Source organism: Pundamilia nyererei, unplaced genomic scaffold (assembly GCF_000239375.1).
Source record: "Pundamilia nyererei isolate P.nyererei 1_Seehausen unplaced genomic scaffold, PunNye1.0 scaffold00084, whole genome shotgun sequence".
Taxonomy (NCBI): domain Eukaryota; kingdom Metazoa; phylum Chordata; class Actinopteri; order Cichliformes; family Cichlidae; genus Pundamilia; species Pundamilia nyererei.
The window spans coordinates 172,440-195,517 of record NW_005187485.1 but is presented as its reverse complement, the minus strand read 5'-3'; the positions used below and the strand labels follow the sequence as shown (position 1 = coordinate 195,517).

General features: G+C 40.2%; 1 protein-coding gene across 1 annotated transcript; it reads right to left on the bottom strand.

Moving 5' to 3' along the window:
* Nucleotides 1-3,249: 3,249 nt before the first annotated feature.
* On the bottom strand, nt 3,250-23,032 carry st14 (ST14 transmembrane serine protease matriptase). Its single transcript, XM_005738400.1, has 19 exons — nt 22,795-23,032; nt 15,612-15,756; nt 14,823-14,983; nt 13,115-13,185; nt 12,563-12,732; nt 11,833-11,868; nt 11,160-11,388; nt 9,526-9,665; nt 9,312-9,412; nt 8,854-8,963; nt 7,886-8,016; nt 7,341-7,445; nt 7,091-7,198; nt 6,598-6,711; nt 5,988-6,107; nt 5,354-5,534; nt 4,425-4,693; nt 3,894-4,033; nt 3,250-3,778 (listed from the first exon to the last, which is right to left on the bottom strand). The coding sequence occupies exons 1-19, from the start codon at nt 22,819-22,821 to the stop codon at nt 3,617-3,619; spliced, it is 2,520 nt and encodes an 839-aa protein (XP_005738457.1). The 5' UTR covers nt 22,822-23,032; the 3' UTR covers nt 3,250-3,616.
* Nucleotides 23,033-23,078: the final 46 nt, after the last annotated feature.

The window sequence follows — 23,078 nt, the reverse complement described above, 5'->3', positions numbered from 1 at the left end:
GATAACTATTTGTCACCACATGTGTGGGCGGACTAACATGAACTTTCTTTACTCGGACAGTCCTGCAAGGATTTGTTAGGACAGTATAAGAAGGGAGGCATGATTTCGGTTATGAATAACCAACCTGCGATGGACGGCAGCATCTACAGTAATGTGAACTTGTAGAGCTAGAAAATTAAGCAGATTGTGATGTTCAAGTCAAGCATATGATGAACATTACAGTGCGATACCTCACTAGGTTGTCTCTACATGATGACCACCCAAACTTGTGGAGATGTTCTGCGAGTTCGTGGGTCAACCAGAAAATAAATCAAATGCATCCCTTAAATTTGGGTGGCCAAAACGACTGGGGTAGCTGTTTACCTGCATTCCAGAGTTTACTTTGTGTCAACACTAATTGTAAACATAACCTCGTAAATACTTTGAAAGAAGACAGTACGAGCTAACACGTACAGTATTTGAGGAGGGGGGGGGGTGAAAAGGTGTGAAGAACCTTTGTTGTCTGTCATTTTGATGTTTTCGTTGGCATGCGAAAGGAATTGTAAGCACATTTGTGTCTCTATCATCTACAAATGACTGAGCTATCCACAGAGACAGACATGAACTATTCTGCACAACAGGCTAGCTGCACTAACCAACAAGTGCTACAGGCACTCTATTGTAAGTGGAATACATCTGGACTGACCTGTGTTTCTGGAGCCTCTCGTGATAACCTTAACACGTTGGACACAAAGTGTTGTCTGCCAGTGGGGAGAGAAGAATGTGCATATTGCCTTCCTTTTTAATGGAGGACTCTATGTTGTACTGACACGGACAAGTTAAGGCAGTGAAAACCCAAAGATGGTAACAAATTGTATAGGTAATAAAAATAGGGGCTGATGTTGAAAACTGTTGATCTACCCCTGCATCGTTTCCTGCTGTACTTTCTGATTGTAAAATCAAGAGTAGGAACTTACCAGAACAATCAAAAGTGGTCTTTTTTTTTTCTTTTTTTTTTTGGAAAATGGTGGCAATCTTGAACTTGAAATAAACTTGAACGCAGAATCAACTTCGGCAGGCTTAGGTGGGGTAAGATGTGGAAGGCGGTCCTGACGGGGGACCACCCGCTCTCAAGTTTTACAACTCAACTCAATCAAATCGTCTCGCTATGTTTACAAGAAACAGTACTACCCTGAAACTGAGTATCTGTACAAATGGCTAAGTCCATACTTTCTCTCTGTTGCATGCAAATGATGTGTCTAGTGAAACTCTTCAGCGTTTATATTCATGTCCATTTCATGTTCGAGACATCGGTTACTGCACCTGACCCGGCCGCATTCCACTTCCTGGGCGTTTTTGGTGTGGACGCTTGTACTGCCATTTGTCTAAAAATATAAAGAAAGAAATGAAACGTTCCCAGGCAGCCTAATGAGAGAACAAATGTCACTTAAAGTGAGGAGGCAAACATCATCGCTTGTCTTTATTTTTCTATTTTGTATACGCCTTAAAGTACAGCGTGTAAGCTGCTCTACTGTAAAGTATCTTTATATACATATGTATCTATCTGTTTATTTTATTTGGTATTCACACATTTTCTTGTCTGAGTTGTTCATCATTCCTCTGAATGCAGTTACCATGCTTTGGAACACAACTAATTGCCATTTTGTTTGTTCATTCTTTTAATATTGTATTAAGAATTTTATTTGCTAAAAAAAAAAAAAAAGAGCTATTGTTGCTTGTACCTTTGTACACATATTTATATTTAAATAAAACCATTTCCGATAAAGAACACGGCTCGTGTGAATCCTCTGAGTTAATCAGCCTGGTGAGCTGCTTCATTGGGCATGGGGAACAGTGAAAAACAAAGCCTCCCATGTAGCAAAAATGATGAATACATAAATTAGCAGCACTGTCTATGTTGATTTTCCTATTCCCCCAGTGGTGTGCTGCTTTTAATGAAGACAGATGAGATAGTAGAACCCCCACTGTATGTGTATCCACCTCCTGAAGCCAACGCGCCTATCTCGAAGGGTAACAGGATAGAGCTGCGACAAAGGTAGGTATTATTTGACAATATGAGTTCGCCCTGTCACCTTTGTTCCCCAGGTAGGCCCGCTGCTCACGACAGGGAGGAGAAGAACACGCTCATTACAAGTCTACTGTGAGAAGGGACAAAGTCTCACAAGGCCTGCATTCATTATGCACAACATAATACAAAACAAGGCCCCATCAAAGACAAATGATACAGGTAATGTAATTAGGTGCAGAGGAATCAGATAAAAGATGTTTATTATCATGACTCATATAAAAATAGATACAAACGCACACACACACACAGAATAAAAGGTCCATAATCCAAGTCACAGTTTGTATACAATGCTTATGAAAATATCTTCTAAAATTTGTAGCCTCTCCCAACTTTCTACATACATATTTTGAAAAAACAAAACAAAACACATTTACATATGTATATAACCCTGCCAATTGTTTATTCTAATATTTCCTCCCCTTCAATAAATAATCCTTGGAAAATTCTAGTTCTTATCCTGAGTATAACAGTTGCGTTAGAATAAACCATCGGGTCAGATATGTTGCTTAAGGTGAAGTTGGGTCGTGATCAAACAGAGGAAGCTCTCACGGTGAAGAATGGATTGCATTGCTCTTGCAACTAGTGAAAACCGCACTGATTTACACTCAGGCTGTGTGATTGAAGACCCCAGTCGCCCTGAGCTTAACTGCAGACATGTGCAAAAGCCAGCAAGACCTAAACACCACCCTCTGCCCTTCTCTTGAGTATGAGATTTTGCCTAATCATTCACCGGCAGGGCCCTCTATAAATAACAAATAAACTGATCTGGGTTGCTACAACTTTTTATGAATCACTCCAGTCTAACTCTTCAATGCTCATGCTAGTGTTTTTCCTATTTTCAGACTGCTGACTACAAACCGGTGTACTTTATTGCTGGCCATTTTCCAAAGCAAACTGTGGGCTTTTAGATTGATTACTGCATTTTCTACCTTCAAGGCAGTTTTTGGTTTTCATTCATTTTAGTAGGATATGAAAATTCCCCTACCTGGATTTTTGTTCTTGTGTTATTTGTTTTTATTGTAGCTATTGTTTTTTTGTTTTTAAAGAAACTTCTGCCATTACATAAAACCATAAATTTATAGCCACTTACCGCATGAGCTTACTGGCAATATTTACTGCAGCAAGAGGATGAAAGCATCTCACAAAAGAGAAAAAAAAAAAAAAAAAAAAAAAAATCACATTAAAAACTTTCAAATACAACCACTTTCCAGAGTATGATAATGTACTCAGAAACACTCTGAATCCCTTAAAACAGTCACACTGGACAAAAAGAGTGAAAAAAATAATTCACAAACTATATTTCATATTTCTCTGTGTATTTACCGCTTAAAGAGGTCATGAATTGATGGGGGTAACTATGCTCATTGTGCTAAAGATCGTCTTTAAAAATTACATAAAATACCATGCCTGAAGTCAAGTAGCTGATGCGAGTAGCTTTGTTCTGATCAGAATAACATGTTTAGTCTGATGGGTTTTTTTTAAAGCACTGATGACCTTGAGCAACAGGATGGGTTAACTCTGCAACCCAGCCTGTTCCCCACACAAACATCAAATATTTGTCTCCTGTTTAATCCATTCTCTGAGCTTGGTGACGCGCGTGTAGACACCAGGCTTGTTCCGACGAGCGCAGCCCTCTCCCCAGCTCACAATGCCCGCCTGGAACCACTTCCCGCTCTCTTCGAAGCACACCAGGGGGCCTCCAGAGTCACCCTGGTGATCACGGTTGGAGGAGAATGGTTGTTAGACTGCATTTGGATGCGATCTGCCCACATCAACAAATTGGGTTTTTTTTCCATGCCTTTAGGAAATGTGCACACAATCTCACCTGGCATGCGTCAACTCCTCCAGACAAGTATCCACTGCAGAGCATCCTGGAGGTGACTTGGCCTTCTGTGACCACGTCACACACGGAGTCATTGATGATTTTCACTAATGCTTTCTGTAAAATCTGTGCAGCTTGACCTGCTAGAGTACGACAAAGGGATCAGTACTGTGTCACATGACCTTGCCTTCCAGTGCTGTCATAAAAAAGGTATAAACCAATGACTGTTTTCTACAGTAACTGGTTAACGGGGTAGATTAATGTTAGCTAATGAAGGTTTAAGAAGTGACACAGGAGAGCCGATGTCTGTGTTAATACATGTATAGGGAATAAAGTAGATTAGAGAAAGGGATACAAGAACAAGTGCAAGAGGAGTATGTCGTGATTGGAGAGATTAGGAAACGGTATGGACAGTGAATGGAATGTAAAGAACAGAGTGGGTCACCAAAAAATAAATACATAAATGATTTTTTTTTTAAATTAAATTTAAAATGACTACAGTTGTTCAGAGAATCACCATTACACTTATAATACCTCCTTCTCGGAGAGCGCCCCAGCCTGTGACCCAGCAGGACATGCCTGCTGGGAAAACATGGGAGGAATCGGGTAGGCAGATGGGTTGTATGGTATTGGCAAATTGCAGAGGTTCACTGAGCTCCAGCAGAGCAATGTCATAGTCAGATGTCATTTGATTGTAGAGCGGGTGGGGGATGATTCTCTTCAATTTGCGGGACTGCACGTTGTCATGGCTGTATTGGTTCTGCATGCCACTGTAGGACAGCCAGCTGGATGGATTGTTGCTCCTGCGGTAGTACAGTATCATGGAGGAAAGTTTGACATTTTTATATATTTAGGTATAAAATAGGGAAGAAATATGAGTAAGCATGGCATAATCTAATGTAATCCATTACAACAGCCCTGCAACAACATTTAAGACTTTAATCACTGCTGTTGGTTCTGTCAGCTTGACCAAAATAAATAAATTTAAAAAAAAAAAAAAAAGTCTTGAACTGAAAGCAAAAAACATCTCACATTTTTTGGTGTCACACAAAAATGACCAGACCTGTCTTACACGCTAAACAAAAACTTTTTATTTAAAACTTCACAAATGCAGCTCCTGCTACACTCATGCTTAGTTTTGCATTTAACTTTTAGATTGGATTAAGAAATTATTCAAAAAATAAAATGTGTAGAACTGTTAGGAATACTAAATGCTTTGTATGGCAAATATGTGAAAATAAACCCATCTCAAGCTCAGTCATAATTCAATTGTCTCAGTCTGAACAGTATGCTTAGTGCACCACCTATAGGGCACTCTGATTAAAACATTCCCAGGATACCACCACCACCACCAAGATTCCTTCTGCAATTTTTTGCCGAACTCTGGGTTTTTTTCTGCACACTTTGTATGTTACACAGAGAGAACTACAGTTGTGTATGAGTGCTACGGATCTGTGACTTACTCTGAGTTGCTGGTGACAAAACAGTGAGCGGCCGAAAGAAGCCACGTGTTAGAGATGATTGAGGCACCACAAGTCGGCCCGTGGGTTGAGAAGTGAAGGCTAACCTGCCAAGGCCACTCCCCTAGCTCAGCATTCTGCCCTCCTACGATGCGATTCAGCTTGTAAGGCCTGGTGCCACAATCTGTAATTTGACAGAAAATATAACAGAGGCAGAGAGGAAGCAAGAGAGAAAAATCAGAAACTGAGATTAAGTTAAAGCCATCATGATGCCAAACCTGGCTTCAAATGTAATAATGACTCTTTGGAATCTTAATAAAGGCATACATGCGTATTAGCCGATCCAAAAAACAAAACAAAAAAGAAAAGAAATTAAATTAATAAATACAGACAAAGCCTGAGGCTGAAATGTAGGTAAAAAAAACCCAAAAAAAGTTCAGAGATAACAAGAGCTGCTTTCAAAGAATGAAATAAAAGCAGTCGAGGCCTGGGGCTCTTTTCTAACAGACAGCCAACATGCAGCTCAGCCCAGCCTCTCCAATCTAACCTGAATGGCAGTGAAGAGATTAGGACCACTTGCAGCAATTTTTAAAAACCCAAATCTCGCAAGAGGTGAAGGAATTAAGGCACGTCTTACCACAAATGGTCTCATCCGAGTTATCAGAGCAGTCCTGGACGCGGTCACATTCGGCATTCACCTTGTTGATACAAACTCCGCTCTTACACTTGAAGCTATAGTCAGTGCATATACTCGTATCTGTAGTGGGGTGGAGACACGTCCCAAAATCAAAACGCGCTTTAACCAGTAAAACAGTATGCAATCAGAGAGGCTTCAAAGTGACGCTTGAATACACAATGCGGAGTGATTGAGGAGCTGATTGCATTGATTGGACATATTGATTGGGGTTCAGGTCTAATATCCCTCTTTATTCACAGAAGTGAGAATCAAAAGGAAACGCAAGGGTGCCCCCTGTGTGTGTCTGAGTGAGCGAAAGGGAAGCTGATAAAGAGCGAAGTACAGAGTAGGAGGGAATGAAACAAAAAGAAACACAAAGCTAACATAAAATGTTTCGGGTTAAGAATCAGGTCTTCAGAGAAACGTCTTTGTTAAACTGCTATAACTGCTGAGCTGTGGATCAAGGTTCATTATTTAATGGTTTGTGTAAGATGCTTAAAAACAAACAACCCAAATAAATCATTAATGTTGGCGGGATTTTTAAGGGAAGAGAATAACAGAAGACACTCACCAGTTTTACAACCAACCTCATCGCTCCCATCTTTGCAGTCTTGCTTATCATCACACTGAACACTCTGTGGCAGACAAACCCCGTTCCCACACTGGAACTCATTTTGGGCACAACCTTGAGGCAATAGAACACAAGGTGAAGAAATTGCAATAAAATTTTAAAATAAATAAATAAATAAAAACTTGAACAAAAGACAATCCAATGAGTTCTAGAAGGACATTAGTGGTGCAGCCACAGGAGCCATTAAAATCTGCCTCCAGAGTTCTTGCATGTATTGTATATGATTAAGCATCTGACAGGACGCTGAGCAGACTGGGCAAGGCTTCAAACAAACTCCATTCTAGATAGAATAATGAGCGTACACAGCCAAGTCGTCACTGGCCGTAGTAGTAGGGGTGATGGACTTTTAATGTTAACACAATTAGCACAGCAAATAGGCTAAATAGGGTTTTTGCATTTCCTGAAGAGTCCTCTAAGAGGTGGGAATACTTACCGCATATTTTCTCATCACTTCCATCCCCACAGTCGTTGACATGATCACACACCCAGAGTTTCGGTTTACACATGCCATTACTGCAAGCGAACTGGTCCTTATCGCAATCTGAAACAACAGAAATTTCAACAATTCATCTTAAGAAGATGTATACATGAATGATTGGGAAATTCACAAATAAGGATGCCAAAAGAAGTAGTTCTGAGGAATAAAGGTAGGAAAAGCGGGGCAGGGATAAAGGCGAACTTACTGCACTGCCTCTCATCGCTCATGTCACCACAGTCGTTCCAGCCATCACACTTCAATTTCTGGTCGATGCACAGGCCATTGGTGCAGGCAAACCGGTCAGGGCAAGCTTATCCCATAACACATAGAAAACATGGGTGGGTGGGGGGGGGTATAGTGACAAATTGAGCAAAACAGAGTTATGCATTTTCACAAGACGAGTCATGCTGCCAATGCTTGCCCCTGTTGATCAGAGCAATTATAAATTCATTTTAGTCAAACTTGGAGACAACAAAGAGTGGAGAGTATTGAAAGTGACGTGCTCCTGACTGACAGTGACAAATAAAAGGGAGTCAGTAAATAAGCTCTTCAGTGATTAGACTCGCTCTTGAGTTTCCCTGCCACAGATGAGAAAGCATCAACAATGAACAGCTCCGTTTGACTACCAGTCAGTTACCATCTAACAGCATGGTTACTGTGCAGTCTCACAGCCGTCACCGTCACATTGTGACAGACATTTCACTCATAACACAACATGTTGTGTAAATTTAGTTGAGAGACAAGGCTTACGGTTGGAAGGATCATAGGAACTGTACTCTGCACTGAAGCCTTTGTCAGTGTGAGACCTATCAGAGTGGAAATTAACCACTAGAACGTTGGTGTCAGAGGTCAAAGACAGCGATGCAACTTCTCCACAATACCTGGAACACAAAAGCAAAATTCAGTTTAAGTTTTGGATAGGGTTATGGCAGCTTTGGTGAAAAAGTAATTGCTCAGATTCTGAAGAGGCAGCACAAGACAGAAAAGTTGTAAATAAACCAGTTTACTGTAAACAAACAAGGAAAATACACAAGGCAGTCAAAGCAGACCAGGAAGTAAGGAAACAGCTTTGTTAACAGATATATACATATGCGTAGATATAGTACATATATCAGCCAACACCTGACTGGTATTGGCCTATTAGCAAATAAAATTACTTCTCCACGACCATCACTGTTACTCACTGATCACAAAATCTCATAGGTTTGAAATTATAGGAACAAAACAGCACATGGACAAATTCACCTTCTATATGCCATGAAGGAATCCCAGAAAGGCTTTTTTTTGAAAAACATATTTAGCTGATATTTTTAGATGAAAATACTGCCAATAATTACAACTCCTGCAACTAAAAATGAAAAATACCACATTTCATATGGGACGTAAAACCAACTGTTGTGGATGAAAGTCGCATGTTGGATCCCATCCTCCAATACAACCTCATCTTTATTAGGTTCTTATCTCTCCTCACGTGATAAAGCTATAAAAACCACATGATTCTAACTGGTCAGAGGTAATTATGCTATTGGTGCATCATGATGTCACAGGTTGATAGGATACACACCAAATGTGAACCTGTTAATACCACATTTTAGTTTTCACATTCTAATAATATTTCGCTGTGGCCTTGGCACAATGAGGAAAAGACAGAAACAAAAAGGTATCAGAATCAACTTTGTGTTATTTTGGACATCAATATGAGGAACTGAATATCTTACTTGTTTCCCATAATTTCCACATAGTCTTTGTGACATAAATGCGTGTCCACTCCAGGCTCTTTCATGCGAAACATGGTGAACCTCAGCCGTACTTTGCTCCCAGGAGCGACCTGTAATACAAAAGAATAGCTGATTGTCTTTTTTTTTTTTTCCTCCCTTCACACACAGAACTAAGATACACACCAAGCCACAGCTATCATGGAACTGAGCGCGCACACGCACACACTACATGCACACCAACAAACTCAACCGAACACACAAAACACTGCAGCCCAGCTAGAACTGCAGTAGAAACAGCAGTCTGACAGATGAAGATAGAAGAGGTACTGAGCAGTAGTGCTGCCTCAGCATCTCTCTCATGGCAGGCTAAGCATGGTGAAGGAGGAGGAGCAGGGGGTGTGTGGGGGGGTAAAGGTTCAAGCAGAGGAGGGGCTGGGGAAAGGCAGAGTGGTACATACCGTGATGGTCCACTTGCAGTCTTTAGCAGGAGGATAAAAGCTTGGGTAAAGTGGGGAAGTGAAGTTTCCCTGTTTTTGAGAAAGGCTGCCACCACACGTAACTGAAATGAACATGTCATACATTTAGATTCTTACAGAACATACTCGAGTTTGTCATGGATTTACGTGTAAAGGTAACATCTTGGCACATCTAGATGCATGTCTGCTTTTTTACCATCAGCCTTGGGGATCACACTGTACGCGGCTTGGAAGCCAGGCTTCTGAGCATCAGTCTCAGCTATAAAGTTAATCAGCATGATGTTGTTAGATGACACAACCTCCAGAGGGTTAGAAGGAGGCCTCTGACCACACTTCCTGTGAACCAAGGAGAAGCGGTAAAGCAGCAAGGTAAACAAAATTGATTATGATTATGGAAACCAAAAAACAGTCTGAAAACAGGAAAGACAACCATGAAGCCAAGTCATGTGTCTGATGCATTTATTGACTGGAGATTACGTGCTCCAACTAAGAGAGGGCAAACGTAACTGTATGCATTTTTAGCCAGAAGCACTAAAACACCGATACAGCAAACAGATTTAAAATGCTTCATAGAAAAAAAATAATAATAATAATTTGAGAAGAAATCAATAGATAAGCAGAGGGAAGTGGAGAAAGAGAAAATGAAGCAGAGAGATGGACAGAAATTGCTTAGGCCGACTTTCAAAGTCAAACAATGGGAACATTAGCAAAAAAGTTTTAGCATCAGAGCCACGGAGGTGTGAATGACGCTGCAAGAGCAGCAATACATCTACCCTCAGTAGAATAATGTCATTACAGAGTATTATATTATGGCTCTCATAAACCTCATGTCACCTTGGATAAAGCTGATCACTCAATAGTATTATAAAAATTGTATGCATCACTTGGTAACACGCATGTGTTTGGCAGTGGTTTCTGGGTTTGAAATTGCCTGCAGCTACAACTGATGTTGCATTCAGGAGCTTGTAGTTTCAGAATCATATCCATCCCACTGATCACAAAGTGCAATTACAGACAGTGCTGTAGCAGGATTCAGGGTGGCACCTTTCACACGTTTGAAAGGAGAGGTCCCTTTTGAGCCAACTCAATCTCACCAAGGTCTCAGAAGTTGACAATAAACGGGACATATAGCACTAAAGGCTTTCAGAGCCCCCAAAAAATGTAATCAAAAATCCAGTGAAAGGATTGGAGTGGAACATGTTCCACCTACATCAAGAAACTATTTGTTCAGATATCCTTTTGCAACCTTTAAGTCAAACATAAAGTAACCAGTTCTCTTCTGTGAATCTCTTTGATCATCGGGACTAAAAAGACAAATGTTGGTAGAAATCCTCTTACCAAGGTTTACAGCAATACTACAGTTTACCTGATGTACTGTAGAAACAAAAGCTCAATTAACTGGTTTACTTTTTGTCACCTTATCTGTATTAGTCATGACATAATGTGGTCCTGAAGATACACAGCATAGTGGGAACTACTACAAACGCAGTTTTTGGTAGTTTAGCAGGCAAATACACAGGTGTGTCTGTGGAAAAATGCACAGCAGACCTCTATGAAAAGTGCACAATTGACCACCTTTTATACTAATGGGCTGAAAAGCCAACATGTTGATAGGTGTTATGGCTTATTTGATATCATACTCGATATTTGATCACATTTTTTGTATTTTTTTAAATAATGGAATTTCTTTCACAGGGAATACGGCAGTAACAACAAAAAGACATTTAGCTAGTAAATGGCATAGTGGTATTATCCTTTAATTTCCTTTAATAAAGAATCATTATTCATACTCCTACCACAAGCCTTCTGGATATTTACACCACTACTTACTTTGTAATGGCCTGAGAATCGTCTGGACTCAAAGAGTCATAGATGTAGACAAAGTCGTCTGAGCAGTCATCCTCAATGTAGAAATAAAGGAAATTGACAACTATAACGTTTTCCTCCGAGGCTCGGATTTGCCACTGACACCGTGACTTGGGGGGGTAGCCCGTGGGGTACCCTGGAGATGAAAAATTCTGGGGATTTGTGTCAGCTTCCAGACGGTAGAAACAATCATCTGTGAATGAGAACACTGGTTAAATCAGAGTGTGCAGGGACATGTGGCACTAGGAAACAGCCAAAAGAAAACATAATCATCATCATGGCCTGTAGTGACTTTGTAAAACACATTTACACAAATATTGTAAATAAATGAATAGACTTTTGCCTGAAGAAATAAGTCATCAGTAGTTAGTTCTATACCGTCACTTGATGTTAACGTGAGGACGGCAATTACGGTAATGCAAAATAATACATCTGAACGTTAGAACCCATCAGACGGAGTCAAAGAAAAGTGTCTCACTCTTGCCTGATACTCAGTTCTCAATCTCTGACTATAGCAGCAGCACATGTACAGTACAGGATAGACCAGTCATTCGTTACAGACTGGCAGGAGCGTGAGCATCAAGCCAGCTGGAAAATTACAACTGCGAGTGATTGAAATGGGACATGCAGTACTCACTGGCTCTTGGGTCCCTGGCCATACGAGAATCCGTGACTAGAGACAGAGAGAGGGGGTGGGTGACAGAGAAACAGAAGGAAAGGTAAGAATGGGTCACTAAAGTTGGGAGGCTGATAGAATTTGATGCATGAGCCTAAAATATTTGGGTTGCACATTTTCTGTTCCATTTCCCTGCGGTTAAGGGAACCGGTGATGGTGTGTAGCTCTTTCTGCTCCATCTCACCTTGCCCTACAGCAGCAACTCATACATCTCTGTCTAACTATCTGGGACAGCAACATCAAATCATACCCACAGAAATCATTTTAAAAGGAGGACCGAAACCACTGAGTCACAGGGCCAACACTTGGCTGGTGGCCAGGATGTGGACAAATGCAACGTGAATGCTGAGAAGACAGAAGGAAGAAAAATGGCTGTCTCGAGTGAGGCCAGGCCCCAGCTAATATCATTAGAGGATCCAAACAGCATAAAATGTGCAATCTCAGATGCAGCACAAGCTGAGAGGTCTGGCTTATCAGTTATCATCTTATCAGCACAACTCAAAGCAAGCCCCTGTAATATAAATACAAAGCACACAGAATACCAATTTGGAAAGCATACAACAATAACGCTATTCTGATCTGTATTCACAAAGCTTTATCTTTCTTGATTTTTAAAAATCAAATACTAAAACCAACTAGGGCAATACGTCTTGTGACCCCCCCCCCCCCACCAGACCCTGGTGTTACATACGTGAGGCAGTGACTTGACTGATCTTGACATCAGGGGCACTTGCCGAGCGGCTTTGCCTAATGCCACTCTCCAGTGCATCCAAGATCCGCTCCTCTGAAACGTCCGGTATCATCTCCAGGTCGCTGTGTGGAATGTTGAACTGAGACCAGTAGTAGGCTTTCACGCCCTCGCTGGTGTAAGCAGACAAATGGAAATGGAATCAAAGAAACAGACTTGAGCATTCAAGAGGTCACAAAAACCTAAACAGCTAAATACCAAAAGCTAAAATAGCTAATATTATTAGTTACTGCTACTAGCCACTGATTCATATATTAGTACGGTGGAATACTACAAGCATAGCTCCAGGCGGTATTAACCAATTAGACCACATTGAATCCTGTAATGCTAGCAAAAACAAAAACCTCTGTGCAAAACAATCATTTTCTTCCTTCGAGATTTAGTGCATCTTCTTTTCTTTTTTGGACATCAAACCTAAACAAGCACTGTAGCGGACTGTTCACTACTAAAAAAAAAAAAAAAAAAAAATAGAAGAACTCAGGATCACAACAGTACCTGAATGCAGTGACTACAGATTTGGTGTAGTATTTTTCAAGGATTGGATCTCTCTTTAAATAGTTCCCCAGCTGTGGAGAGACAATGTATTCCACTTAATATTCATAAGATCTCTGCATGTGTTCATACTCAACATATAAATAGCATAGTAGTTAGTACAATAGTTAGTGATAAGAGCTGAAACAAAAGCTTAATTTGCCTTCTTTTTATAAATTATATGTGACTGAAAGCAGCACAAAGACAGACCAGAAATATTTTGGTCTTTCTGAAAACTACAGTCATTTTTTAAAAAACGAATCAGAAGGTTTTTGGTTCAATCCCTGGCTGCGCCCAGTCTGTGTGCCAAATAACCTAGGGTGAGATACTTTTCCCAAGTTTCTCTCCGATCCACCCATCGGCGTATGAATGTATGCGATGTTAGACAGAAAGCACTTACTCAGGAAAAAGCATAGAAAAAAGTGCTTGTATGAATTGGTGTGAATGGCTGAATGAGGCAAGTTGTATAAAGCGCTTTGAGTGCTCAGGTAGAGTAGAAAAGTGCTATATAAGTATAGGTCCATTTACCGTTTTGAATCAGATACTGAAAAAAAACATGCTAGAAAGTTAGGCTGAAAAAATGTCTAGTGGAGGATTTCACATCTATTAGAGCTTAATCATTATTTATTTATCTATTTTAACAGCAGACTGGAGTCTTTTAGAAGCAAGAATGGGGAGAAAAATTAGTTCAACAAAACCAAAAACCAGACTTGATTAAGTAGCGAAAATGACTTGGGTCAGAAAAACGCTGCATTCTCCAAGTCAGAGCTCATTTAAGATGGACTGAAGGGAAGTGGGATTGGACAGACAAATCAAAATTGGGGAATTTTTCTTGAGGTACCTGTACACAACATCATATAATATTTTTCAGTAGACTGAAACTAAAACAAAGGGAGGCTCTGAACAGCTGGAATCCAATATCAAGCAAGAATTAGCAAACACTTGCTTTCTAAACTACAGCATCCTCAGGACACTCGGTGTGCTGGTAAAAAGAGAGATGATGCAATACAGTGGTAAATGTGATTGGGTATCTTTAAAAAACAAAAACAAAACATGTTGCTTGCATCAAATTCAAAATGTGTGTAGATTTTCTTAAATATTCTTACTTACAGCATGCAATGCTGTCTTTGTTCTTGTTTTTAGATTAAATATAAGGGTTCAGTGATATGGAAATGAGTGCATTATATATTGTCTAGATTTTACTCGGCATCCTTTCCAACTTTTTTTGGAAGCAGGGGTGCGCATCGCAAAGCTTTCATCCAATTGTCTAGTCATCTAATATTCTTGTCCAGCACTTCCACTCTAATTCTCATCTAACACCCTCACTTATGTAGCTTTCAGTGAGCAAGTGTGCGCTTGATGGGTTTGAGGGAGGGCTTTTTGTTATCAACATTCTCCTAAGTGGTGCTACAAACATCTCCACTGCCTCCAATAATAGGAGATGCTGTTGAGGGAATTACTCAGGGAATGCACAGAGTTTTATTCCACCCACACAAATGTGCCCTTTAGCGCTTTCTGTGCACTGGGATGGACATATTTAAAAAAGCATTTCCTCAATGGCAAACAACATTCAGTGCTAATCCTTAAGAAGAGCACTCAAAACTCTGCTCTAAATAGTTAACAATAACAATGCACATGACAGAAAGGGAACAAAACAGGGTGTCAGACTTACAACTGTCTCCAATTTTTCTGCCAGAGCCTGGAATTCTGGGCTGTTGGTGTCCTCCAGGTTTTGGTCATAAGGTTGATTAACCAGCGTCATACGCCCGCTAAAAACCGGTACTGATTGACGGAGCTGCTTACTGAGGGCGGCATCTGAATCAGCATCTTTAACTTGGAAGAGAAGCAGATGAGAGTTAAGTGTTTGATCAACAAAATGGGATGAGATGGTTGCTTCTGATGAAAGGGGAAAGTTTTCAACAGGCCTTCGAGCACAAGCTGAGACTGTACAGTGCAATCTTATGCTGTGACGACAGTTTGCTTCTCAGGGCAATTAAAACAGTCAGTTAAATCAAGACGGTGTTTATCAAGACTTCAGAAGCCTTTTTATCAGGCTCCGTATGTGTAAATGACAAGAAAGCTGCGCCATGGTCTCTGTGACATTTTTCTCCTTTGCGTTATTAAAAAGAACGTCAGAGCTGTCAAACAGGCTAACACTAATGGGAAATTACAAAACCCAAACAAGCCACTTTTGCACTCACATTCAAAGAGCTGTGCTTTCACAGCAAGTGTAAATGATCTACTTCTCTGTTTATCATGCTCTAAAAGGTTTGGCAGTAAGCAATGTTAACAACGCAACTATCCATTTACATTCTGTCAAAGACAACTCTGATTTTCGGACAGATCGTCTGCACACAATGTCCAGCAGTTGTCTTCATCTTGAATTTATCAAGCATTTCAAAGCACGCACGCCAAGCACCCACCCTGGACAGCATATTCAAAGAAAGCTTTTAATACTCACAGACAAAAAACCAAATGAGGAAAGCTGCGACGGCTGAAAGGATGAGAAGTGCCACAACAACACCAATCACGATGCCAGTCTTGCTCTTTGGTGGTGCCTTCTCTTTTTGGGTTAAAAAGTCGATCCTCTCATGTTTGCTGTGACCCTGATGCAGAAAGAGAACAAAAAACACAGTGAGCAAACAGAAGGGAAGCCACATTGTCAGTGCAGACAACATTTACACCGCGAGCTACAGAGAAATATTTAGTTTTTCCTAAACCTTCCTAAATAGTGACCAAAATTCACCGGTAAGAAGTGGGTCTTTAAAACAGACAGTAGAGAAGATGGGCATAGCCTCTGGGTCTGAAAAATGAAGCCAATGTATCCTAATGGCCAGCTAGTTCTCTCTGGTCAGCAGTATAGAAATCTATTAGAGAATTAGTGTACTGCTCATTTGATTGATACTTTAATAAAGGTTTTCCTAATTAGCTTATGGTCTTTATTGTTAGTTAGTTTCATAAAAACTACTTGTTGACATTATAAATAATGGTGCCATTTAGAGGATGATGTCATTTATGGTGTGGCTACACTGTGTGTAGTGCCTATAGTGTTTAATGGTAGATTTTTCTCTGCACAAGTCAAATCTCAGTATGTAATGTACAGACTACCATGATCAATACATGTTTTTGACTTTTGCGTGGAGTGGTATTGTGGTGGGGCATGGCCTGCAGTGCCGTGCAGGGAAGGCGGACGCACCTGCACGGAACTGGGTCCTGCAGTATTGTTGTTGTCGCCCGTGTGTGCGGCTGGCAGCGAGAGAGAGCTGCAGCCAACTGTGTGTATACAGCAAATAAACGATGCTGCAAAGCATGAAGGTGCACCCAGGTCTGCTGTGGGTTTGTTATGGGTACAAATTATTTTTGCCTCTTGCTATTATCTTCTCCATCTATGGTTCAAACCTACCATTTCTATGAAATTTTGAAATGTAGATTCAAAGTGATTTTTATACTTTTAATTACAGAAACAACTTTGCAAACTCATTATTCCCACAACAGAAGTGAAAAGCACATCTGTGAGTTCTTCAAGCTTTACTTTTTAAACTTCATATGTTTCATTGGCTGTCATGAAGAAATGAGCTCCCTGTATACGAGGTAGAAAAAACTGTTTTATTCCAAGTAATATGTTGCTGCAATGCAGCAGTTACGTGTGTTGTGAAACACTTTGGACTACTTTCCAGGAGTGACAAATTCAGACAGGTGACTTGTTTTTACACAAGACTGACAAAACCAGTTTAGTAACTGTGCCTTTTTTATTCACGCAGCAGCACACACGCTTACATTCAGAAATTCAGCATGATAACCAAGATAAAGAAATCATAATATGGACATGTGCTTCAGGGTGTGTGTGTGCGCCGATACTGTATGAAAGTCTGTTACCAATCTCGCTCAAGTGGGTGGACAGAGAGAAAGGTTTTAGGCCTGTTAGTAATCAACACACAATGAATTCAGTGCCAGTAGCCCCTGAGTGAAGAAGCCAGAGTGCCATTAGGGATGGAGAATCACTTTGGTATTAAATCAATTTGTCAGATGTGCTGCCCCTTAAGATGGGGGCTCAATTACATGAGTCTAGATGATAACTCATGGCAATTAAGGCCTATTCTTGCCCAGCTAGGGCTTCCACACATGCTTTCTAATTGGAATCTGGAACAGCAATCATGGGCTAAAATGAGGGGAATCATTAGATATGGGGTCAGCAAGTGCTCCAGGGTCTCTCCTTATTAGTCACCCTGATCATAGCCCAATATAACTATTACATACTTTTCACCATATTCTATTCTTCGCTAGAAGAAGGAAATACTCTCTCATTCTGAATATGCAGCATTTTTTTTAAATACCAACTCAGTGAGCTATGCCACCCTAAATGACTGTAGGCCATCAGTCAACACTGAACTATGAAGATGTTGGCAGAAACTAATGTAGCCTAGTTGATGTGCAGGTTTACAGCGTATACCTGCTAAGAAAGCTCTGGCATTTAAATATGCCTGCTTAAAAATGCACAAGCATACTTAACAACACAGCCTTGCAATAGAACTTCAACCTTCAAAGACACAAGCACTGAAGCTTCTGTGTGAGGATACCACACAAGAGTGAGAGCGCAACCGTTACAGGGCTCGTTATTGTTGGCATCTGGTGGTAACCAACTACGGCAACACCTCAAGGCTGTGGATATAAACAGAAAAGAAAAAAAAACAAAAAAACAAAATAGGACAGATGCAAGTGTAGAAGTATTGAAGGAAGTTACCTGTTTCCACAGCAACAGGAGATGACTCATAGTAACGAAATGGATTTTTAGCTAGCTAGCTTAGCTCAATGGTTCTCAAATGTTGCCATCTGGAACATGTAGCAGGGCTTTAGAGACCCGTACTTCCAGTTTTACAAACGGTTTTTAATCCAGCAGCCATAACTAAAGTCAATTCTCAGTTTTCCAGCATCATTCCAGCTGCTCCAAGGCACAGTAAGAGCCCCTCTACAAAGTTTTATTTTTCATTTTTAAGGCATTTAAGTGGGTTTTTGTGGCATGTATGGTTTTAAAGTACTTTAAACTCTTGCACGATTTTAACCTCTCAAGCACATTGAAATCTTTATACATTGGCTTTTTTATATCATTACATAGAAGTTTTTATTTATTGGACAAACTCCATTACACTACTGGCTTCAAACTTAAAAAGCTGTTAATGGTTAACAAGAAAACAACTTTCTTTTATTAAAAAGAGACAACAAATTTCATTGCATGTGCTATATGCAATGGCAATAAAGGTAGAGAAGGAAGAGAAGAGAGAGATTTAGGGGGAGATTTGAGTGGTATGTACCAATTGCCCCATCTTTACAACCAAAGAAGGAGGAGCACAAAACACACACACAAAAAACAAAACAAAACACTACAGTAGGAATAAGAAGAAGAAGAGGGGTTATCAGACAGATGCATCATCTTGTCGCAGTTCAAAAGAAGCACTTGCCAAACAATTGAAGAAGCAAACACCTTTTAGCAAAGCGCAGTCTTTTTTTTCCTTTAGCCCCAAATTAACTTTAAAGCAGTGCAGTCATCTAATGAAGATCTAAACCATTGCCCCCAGTGTTTCAAGTTTCATGAATTTGGAGCTGCATATGGTGTGTTGCTCAAGGACAGGTTGTCTACACCTACACCAAACTCCATTACACCACTGGCTTCAAACTTAAAAAGTTGTTAATGGTTAACAAGAAATCAATCTGGTTCACCACATGGGTGCAGTAGTCACTGAGCGCGTCTTTGTCGTCTAACCAGTCTTACAAGCAGGAAAGTTCAACCATGAGGTGTGGCCTCAAAGCTTACTTGTGAGCTTTTACTGTGTTTTTTTTAGTATATTCAAAAGCAGTTTCTTATACTTTGAGATACTACCATTTCACTTGATTGTTTTTTTAAAGGACTCTATACATCTTCATTTTTGACATAATCGTTTATCTAATGACTATAATAATAAATTGCTAAGAAAGACAAAGACAAATGTTACACAATTTGCGGTAGTCAACCACCACTAGTGAAGAAGGAACACAGAACTGACACAGTTGACATTTAAGCCACAGCCAAAGGGAACTGCTAAGTGCTTACAGATGGTGTCGTTTAAATGATGACATGCAAAGCCATATATATATACATACATATAAATAAAAATAAAACTTGTGGTACCATAACAAATCTAAACGTCTGACATTAAAAACATTTTTTAAAGTTTCCAGATACACACTTATACACACCCACTGATCCTTTAAGACTCTTAGACGGGTGTGAACAAAATTTGAGCAACATGCAAGCTGCCATGTTTCTACACCAGTGTTTGCTCACATAGGTGCCACCTGGTATTCTGTGCAATCCTATCAGATATTTAAAAGAAAAAAAACAAGGTCAGCGACGCCTTTGTTCTGTTCTTTTAACTCAAGTGTAGCCCTGTGCATTTCTTAGACGTGGACTTTCTGAAGTTTTTTGGGGGCTGCAGAGTCACAGCTCCACAATGATACAAAGCTCACAAGAGGCCAAGTATTGTACTGCCATACCATTGTTAGACTACTGAGGGACAATTTATATATCAAAATCAATAGACTAAAATCCAGAAATTTTTCTTCTGTATTTTTCCCTTGCGCAGCCCTAGAGGCTACATTACACGCACAATGCAGATCCATTGCGTTATGATAGCAGCAGCTAATACAGCCTCTAGCTGATCGCCTCGGGCAGAGACGAGGACAGGCTGGCCACTTGTTTTTAACTCCAGACACCCAGACTTTTCTCTGTAAAACTAGTGTGCAGTCTCACTAGATGGTGACCTAAGTGACATCAATTAATGCAGATTTTTTACCGAGCTCCCTCTGGAGCCACAGCAGACTTTATGCAGCTTGTTAAACATATGCAGTAGTTAACCTTAAAATCCATAAACACGCTTCTGTCTAAAAATGATGGCTTTACCTTATATGCCTTTGGTACAGCAACCACTAGAGCCAATCAGCACAATACAGACTGCAGCGATGTCATTAAGTTTTAGTGAGCAGACGCCTACACACATTTCTCACCTGACAATAGCTCCAAGCATACAGTGGGAAAAATGTTGAACCAGGCAGAAGGTTGGGAACAGATAATTCAACAAATCATCCCTTACTGCATCTTACCCAGTGCTGAAGGAAGAACAATACATCAGGTCGTGCCCACTGGCACATTCTGTACCCAAAGATGCAGACGCTGGCTAAAGCTGAATTATGCAATAAAGTCTGTTAGGCTGAACATTACTGACCGCATTTAAGACAGTGTAAGATTTAAGCCGTCTCCAGTTTTGTCAGCGTTAACAGGGATGTACCACTCGGTGAAGTCAACATAAGATTTGACATCATCACCGCGTTCCCGTCACGTTTGTTGCTAAGTTTTAACATGGCGGATTTGAAATGTAGGCCGAAACAGAGAGGAAAAGGCAGCACGGCCTTGCTTGAAGAATTATTTACAAACTCTGCTGAGTCACCACACAAACAGCAGGCAGAGTGCATTAATCACAGTATTCCCATTTGATCCAGTATCTAAGATCGACTTCATTGTGAGTAATCAAATCTTTAAAAAAAAGAAAAAAGAACTTGGGGAAACTATGCAACAACAGTTTCGTTCAAGCAACAGTCTGTCATAGCTTTAAGATTAAAAAGGTAAGGTGTGGCAGTCAGCTCTGTGGCTCTGCCTTTAAAAGATTTCTTCTTGGGTTTAATGCATCCATCCATCCATCCATCCCCAACTGAGCATGCATACATGTCAGAGAGGTTCTGAGTTACTTGAGTGTGTTTTTACACCACATCGGAAAAGGAAATAGGTCAGGCAGTGAGGTGGTGGTAAATATAGTAACGATAAGAGGCCTACATGTGACAATGTAGTAATTCTGCAGTTGCAAATGAACTACAAGTACACATTTACAATAACTGATTTTGATTTATCACATTTCAATATGCACACTTTTAAATTTAGAAACATTAAAAGCTTTTGTAGATTTCAAATTTTGCCACAACTTTAAGAAACCCTAAAGGACTGGATGCATTTTTTACCATCTTTATGATCAAGGCTGGACAACTACTGAACATGTTCATACAGATGTGCGCAGGTTTACTATCTACAACAACTTCTTGTGCTATAGCATTTGATTTTGAGTCTTGTAGATATGCGTAACATTTCAGAATTCATATAAAAGGTAGTATTTTTCTGTGTCTTAGTAGAAGTCAGAGATTGAGTCACAAAACACTCTTCCACTTACTTGGGTCAAATGCTATGTATTGAGAGCATCCTCAGCCTACACGATGGTACTGGAGATATTTCAACACATTATTAGTTAGCTCTTTCTTAATGTCTTTCAATATATAGTTCCTGTTATTTATTCACACTACACCACACAGTGAACTTGCTTGGAAGTTTGAACGTTTCTCACTAAGCTGAGAAGTTGAAGTGCTAGTAGTTTTAAGCAGCACTGACCAAAGCCTTGAAACCATTAATGAATCCCTTTGCTAAGAGAAATTCACCTTTGGCTGTCTGTCACTTTTCTTTCCACCCACATGATGCACTGCTAATGCACAGAGTCTTAAACAAGACTGAATTACTGTATGAAATAAGTAGAATGGTATGGACATTTAAATAATGTATGCGTGTTCCTGGAAAATTTGACCTGTAGGTTGGGCAAAGAACGCTCTCGGCAGTTTTCTCATCCTATTAGCACTGAACATGCAAGCCTGAGTAAATATTGTTCAGTAAAAAGCTTTTAATGCCAACAATAATAACTTTATTGTCAAAACTGAAGTCCTGCTCATCCACCAGCCTCCATTCTCCAAAAGCCACACCACACCTTTTTGCTGGGAAATCACTGGAAATGTGACGCTGCTCTGGATATTAGAATAGTTTCTTAGAAATGTGTGTGCTTCTAAGAGAAAATCTCAGGGCCTCTCTGCCAGCACAGGCTACCCAGGTTTCTGGATTGGGGGCAATCTACAGTTTAGATTTTTTTAATTCAAAGATGTAAATGACATTCAGTCAAACTTCTAGTAACAGACTGTCTGAGACCATCTCAGTTTCACTTCCTCTTACTGCAGGAACAGAAAACAACTCTTCTCAGGTGGTAACCGGAAATAGCTCACAGGCTTAATAATTAATCATTAATAGTTGATCTGATATTACACTAAACCTGCCTAAAAGATGCAACTTTGATTTGTAAAAAGCTGAAAAGCTGTTTGTTTGCCTTAATAACATGTCAAACACTTCAAACTTTTGGACACTTTGTCCAAAATATAAAACGGAGAAGGACCCATTTTTCTACTCAAGAAGTCTCCGTTTATCCATTCATTATGATGAGGGGACATCACGTCGCAAGGTGGGCGAAGCCTAGAAACAAGAGTCATTTAAGACTAGATTTAGCAGAATCGCTGTCAGGTGCTAAATATACGAGGATCAAGGGTTACATTTTGCAGAGATGTATTAGTGCCTCTTCTTGTCGTGGACACGGCCCACAAAGAGCCTGTCAGCAGCAGATCTAACTTCAGAAGATCTGTGCGACTGTGAGCGTGTCCAAACAGGAAACACCGAGGTAATGCTGATACCCAAGACTTAATAAATAAATAAATAAACAAATAAAGACTCGCATATCAAGTTGTACAAAACTTACATCTTTGTCATATCTGGCGGAATGCATCTTCAAAGAAGGATCCAAGAGAAGTCCCACGGGATCGAGACAACCCTTTTTGTTTTCTGTAGCTTGTTAGTTTGTTCTCCTTCACAAAAATTCAGCAGAGGTTCGGACCTTGAAGCTGTAGTGTTCAGTAAAAAGTAAATAAGTAAATCTTGTAGCTTCTTGACGACGAATCAAAGCTTCAGCACTCACTTCCTGAGTCGTCGAGGGCTGGGAATGCTGAAACACCTGAAACCGACTTTTTTTTTCCTCACACGCCC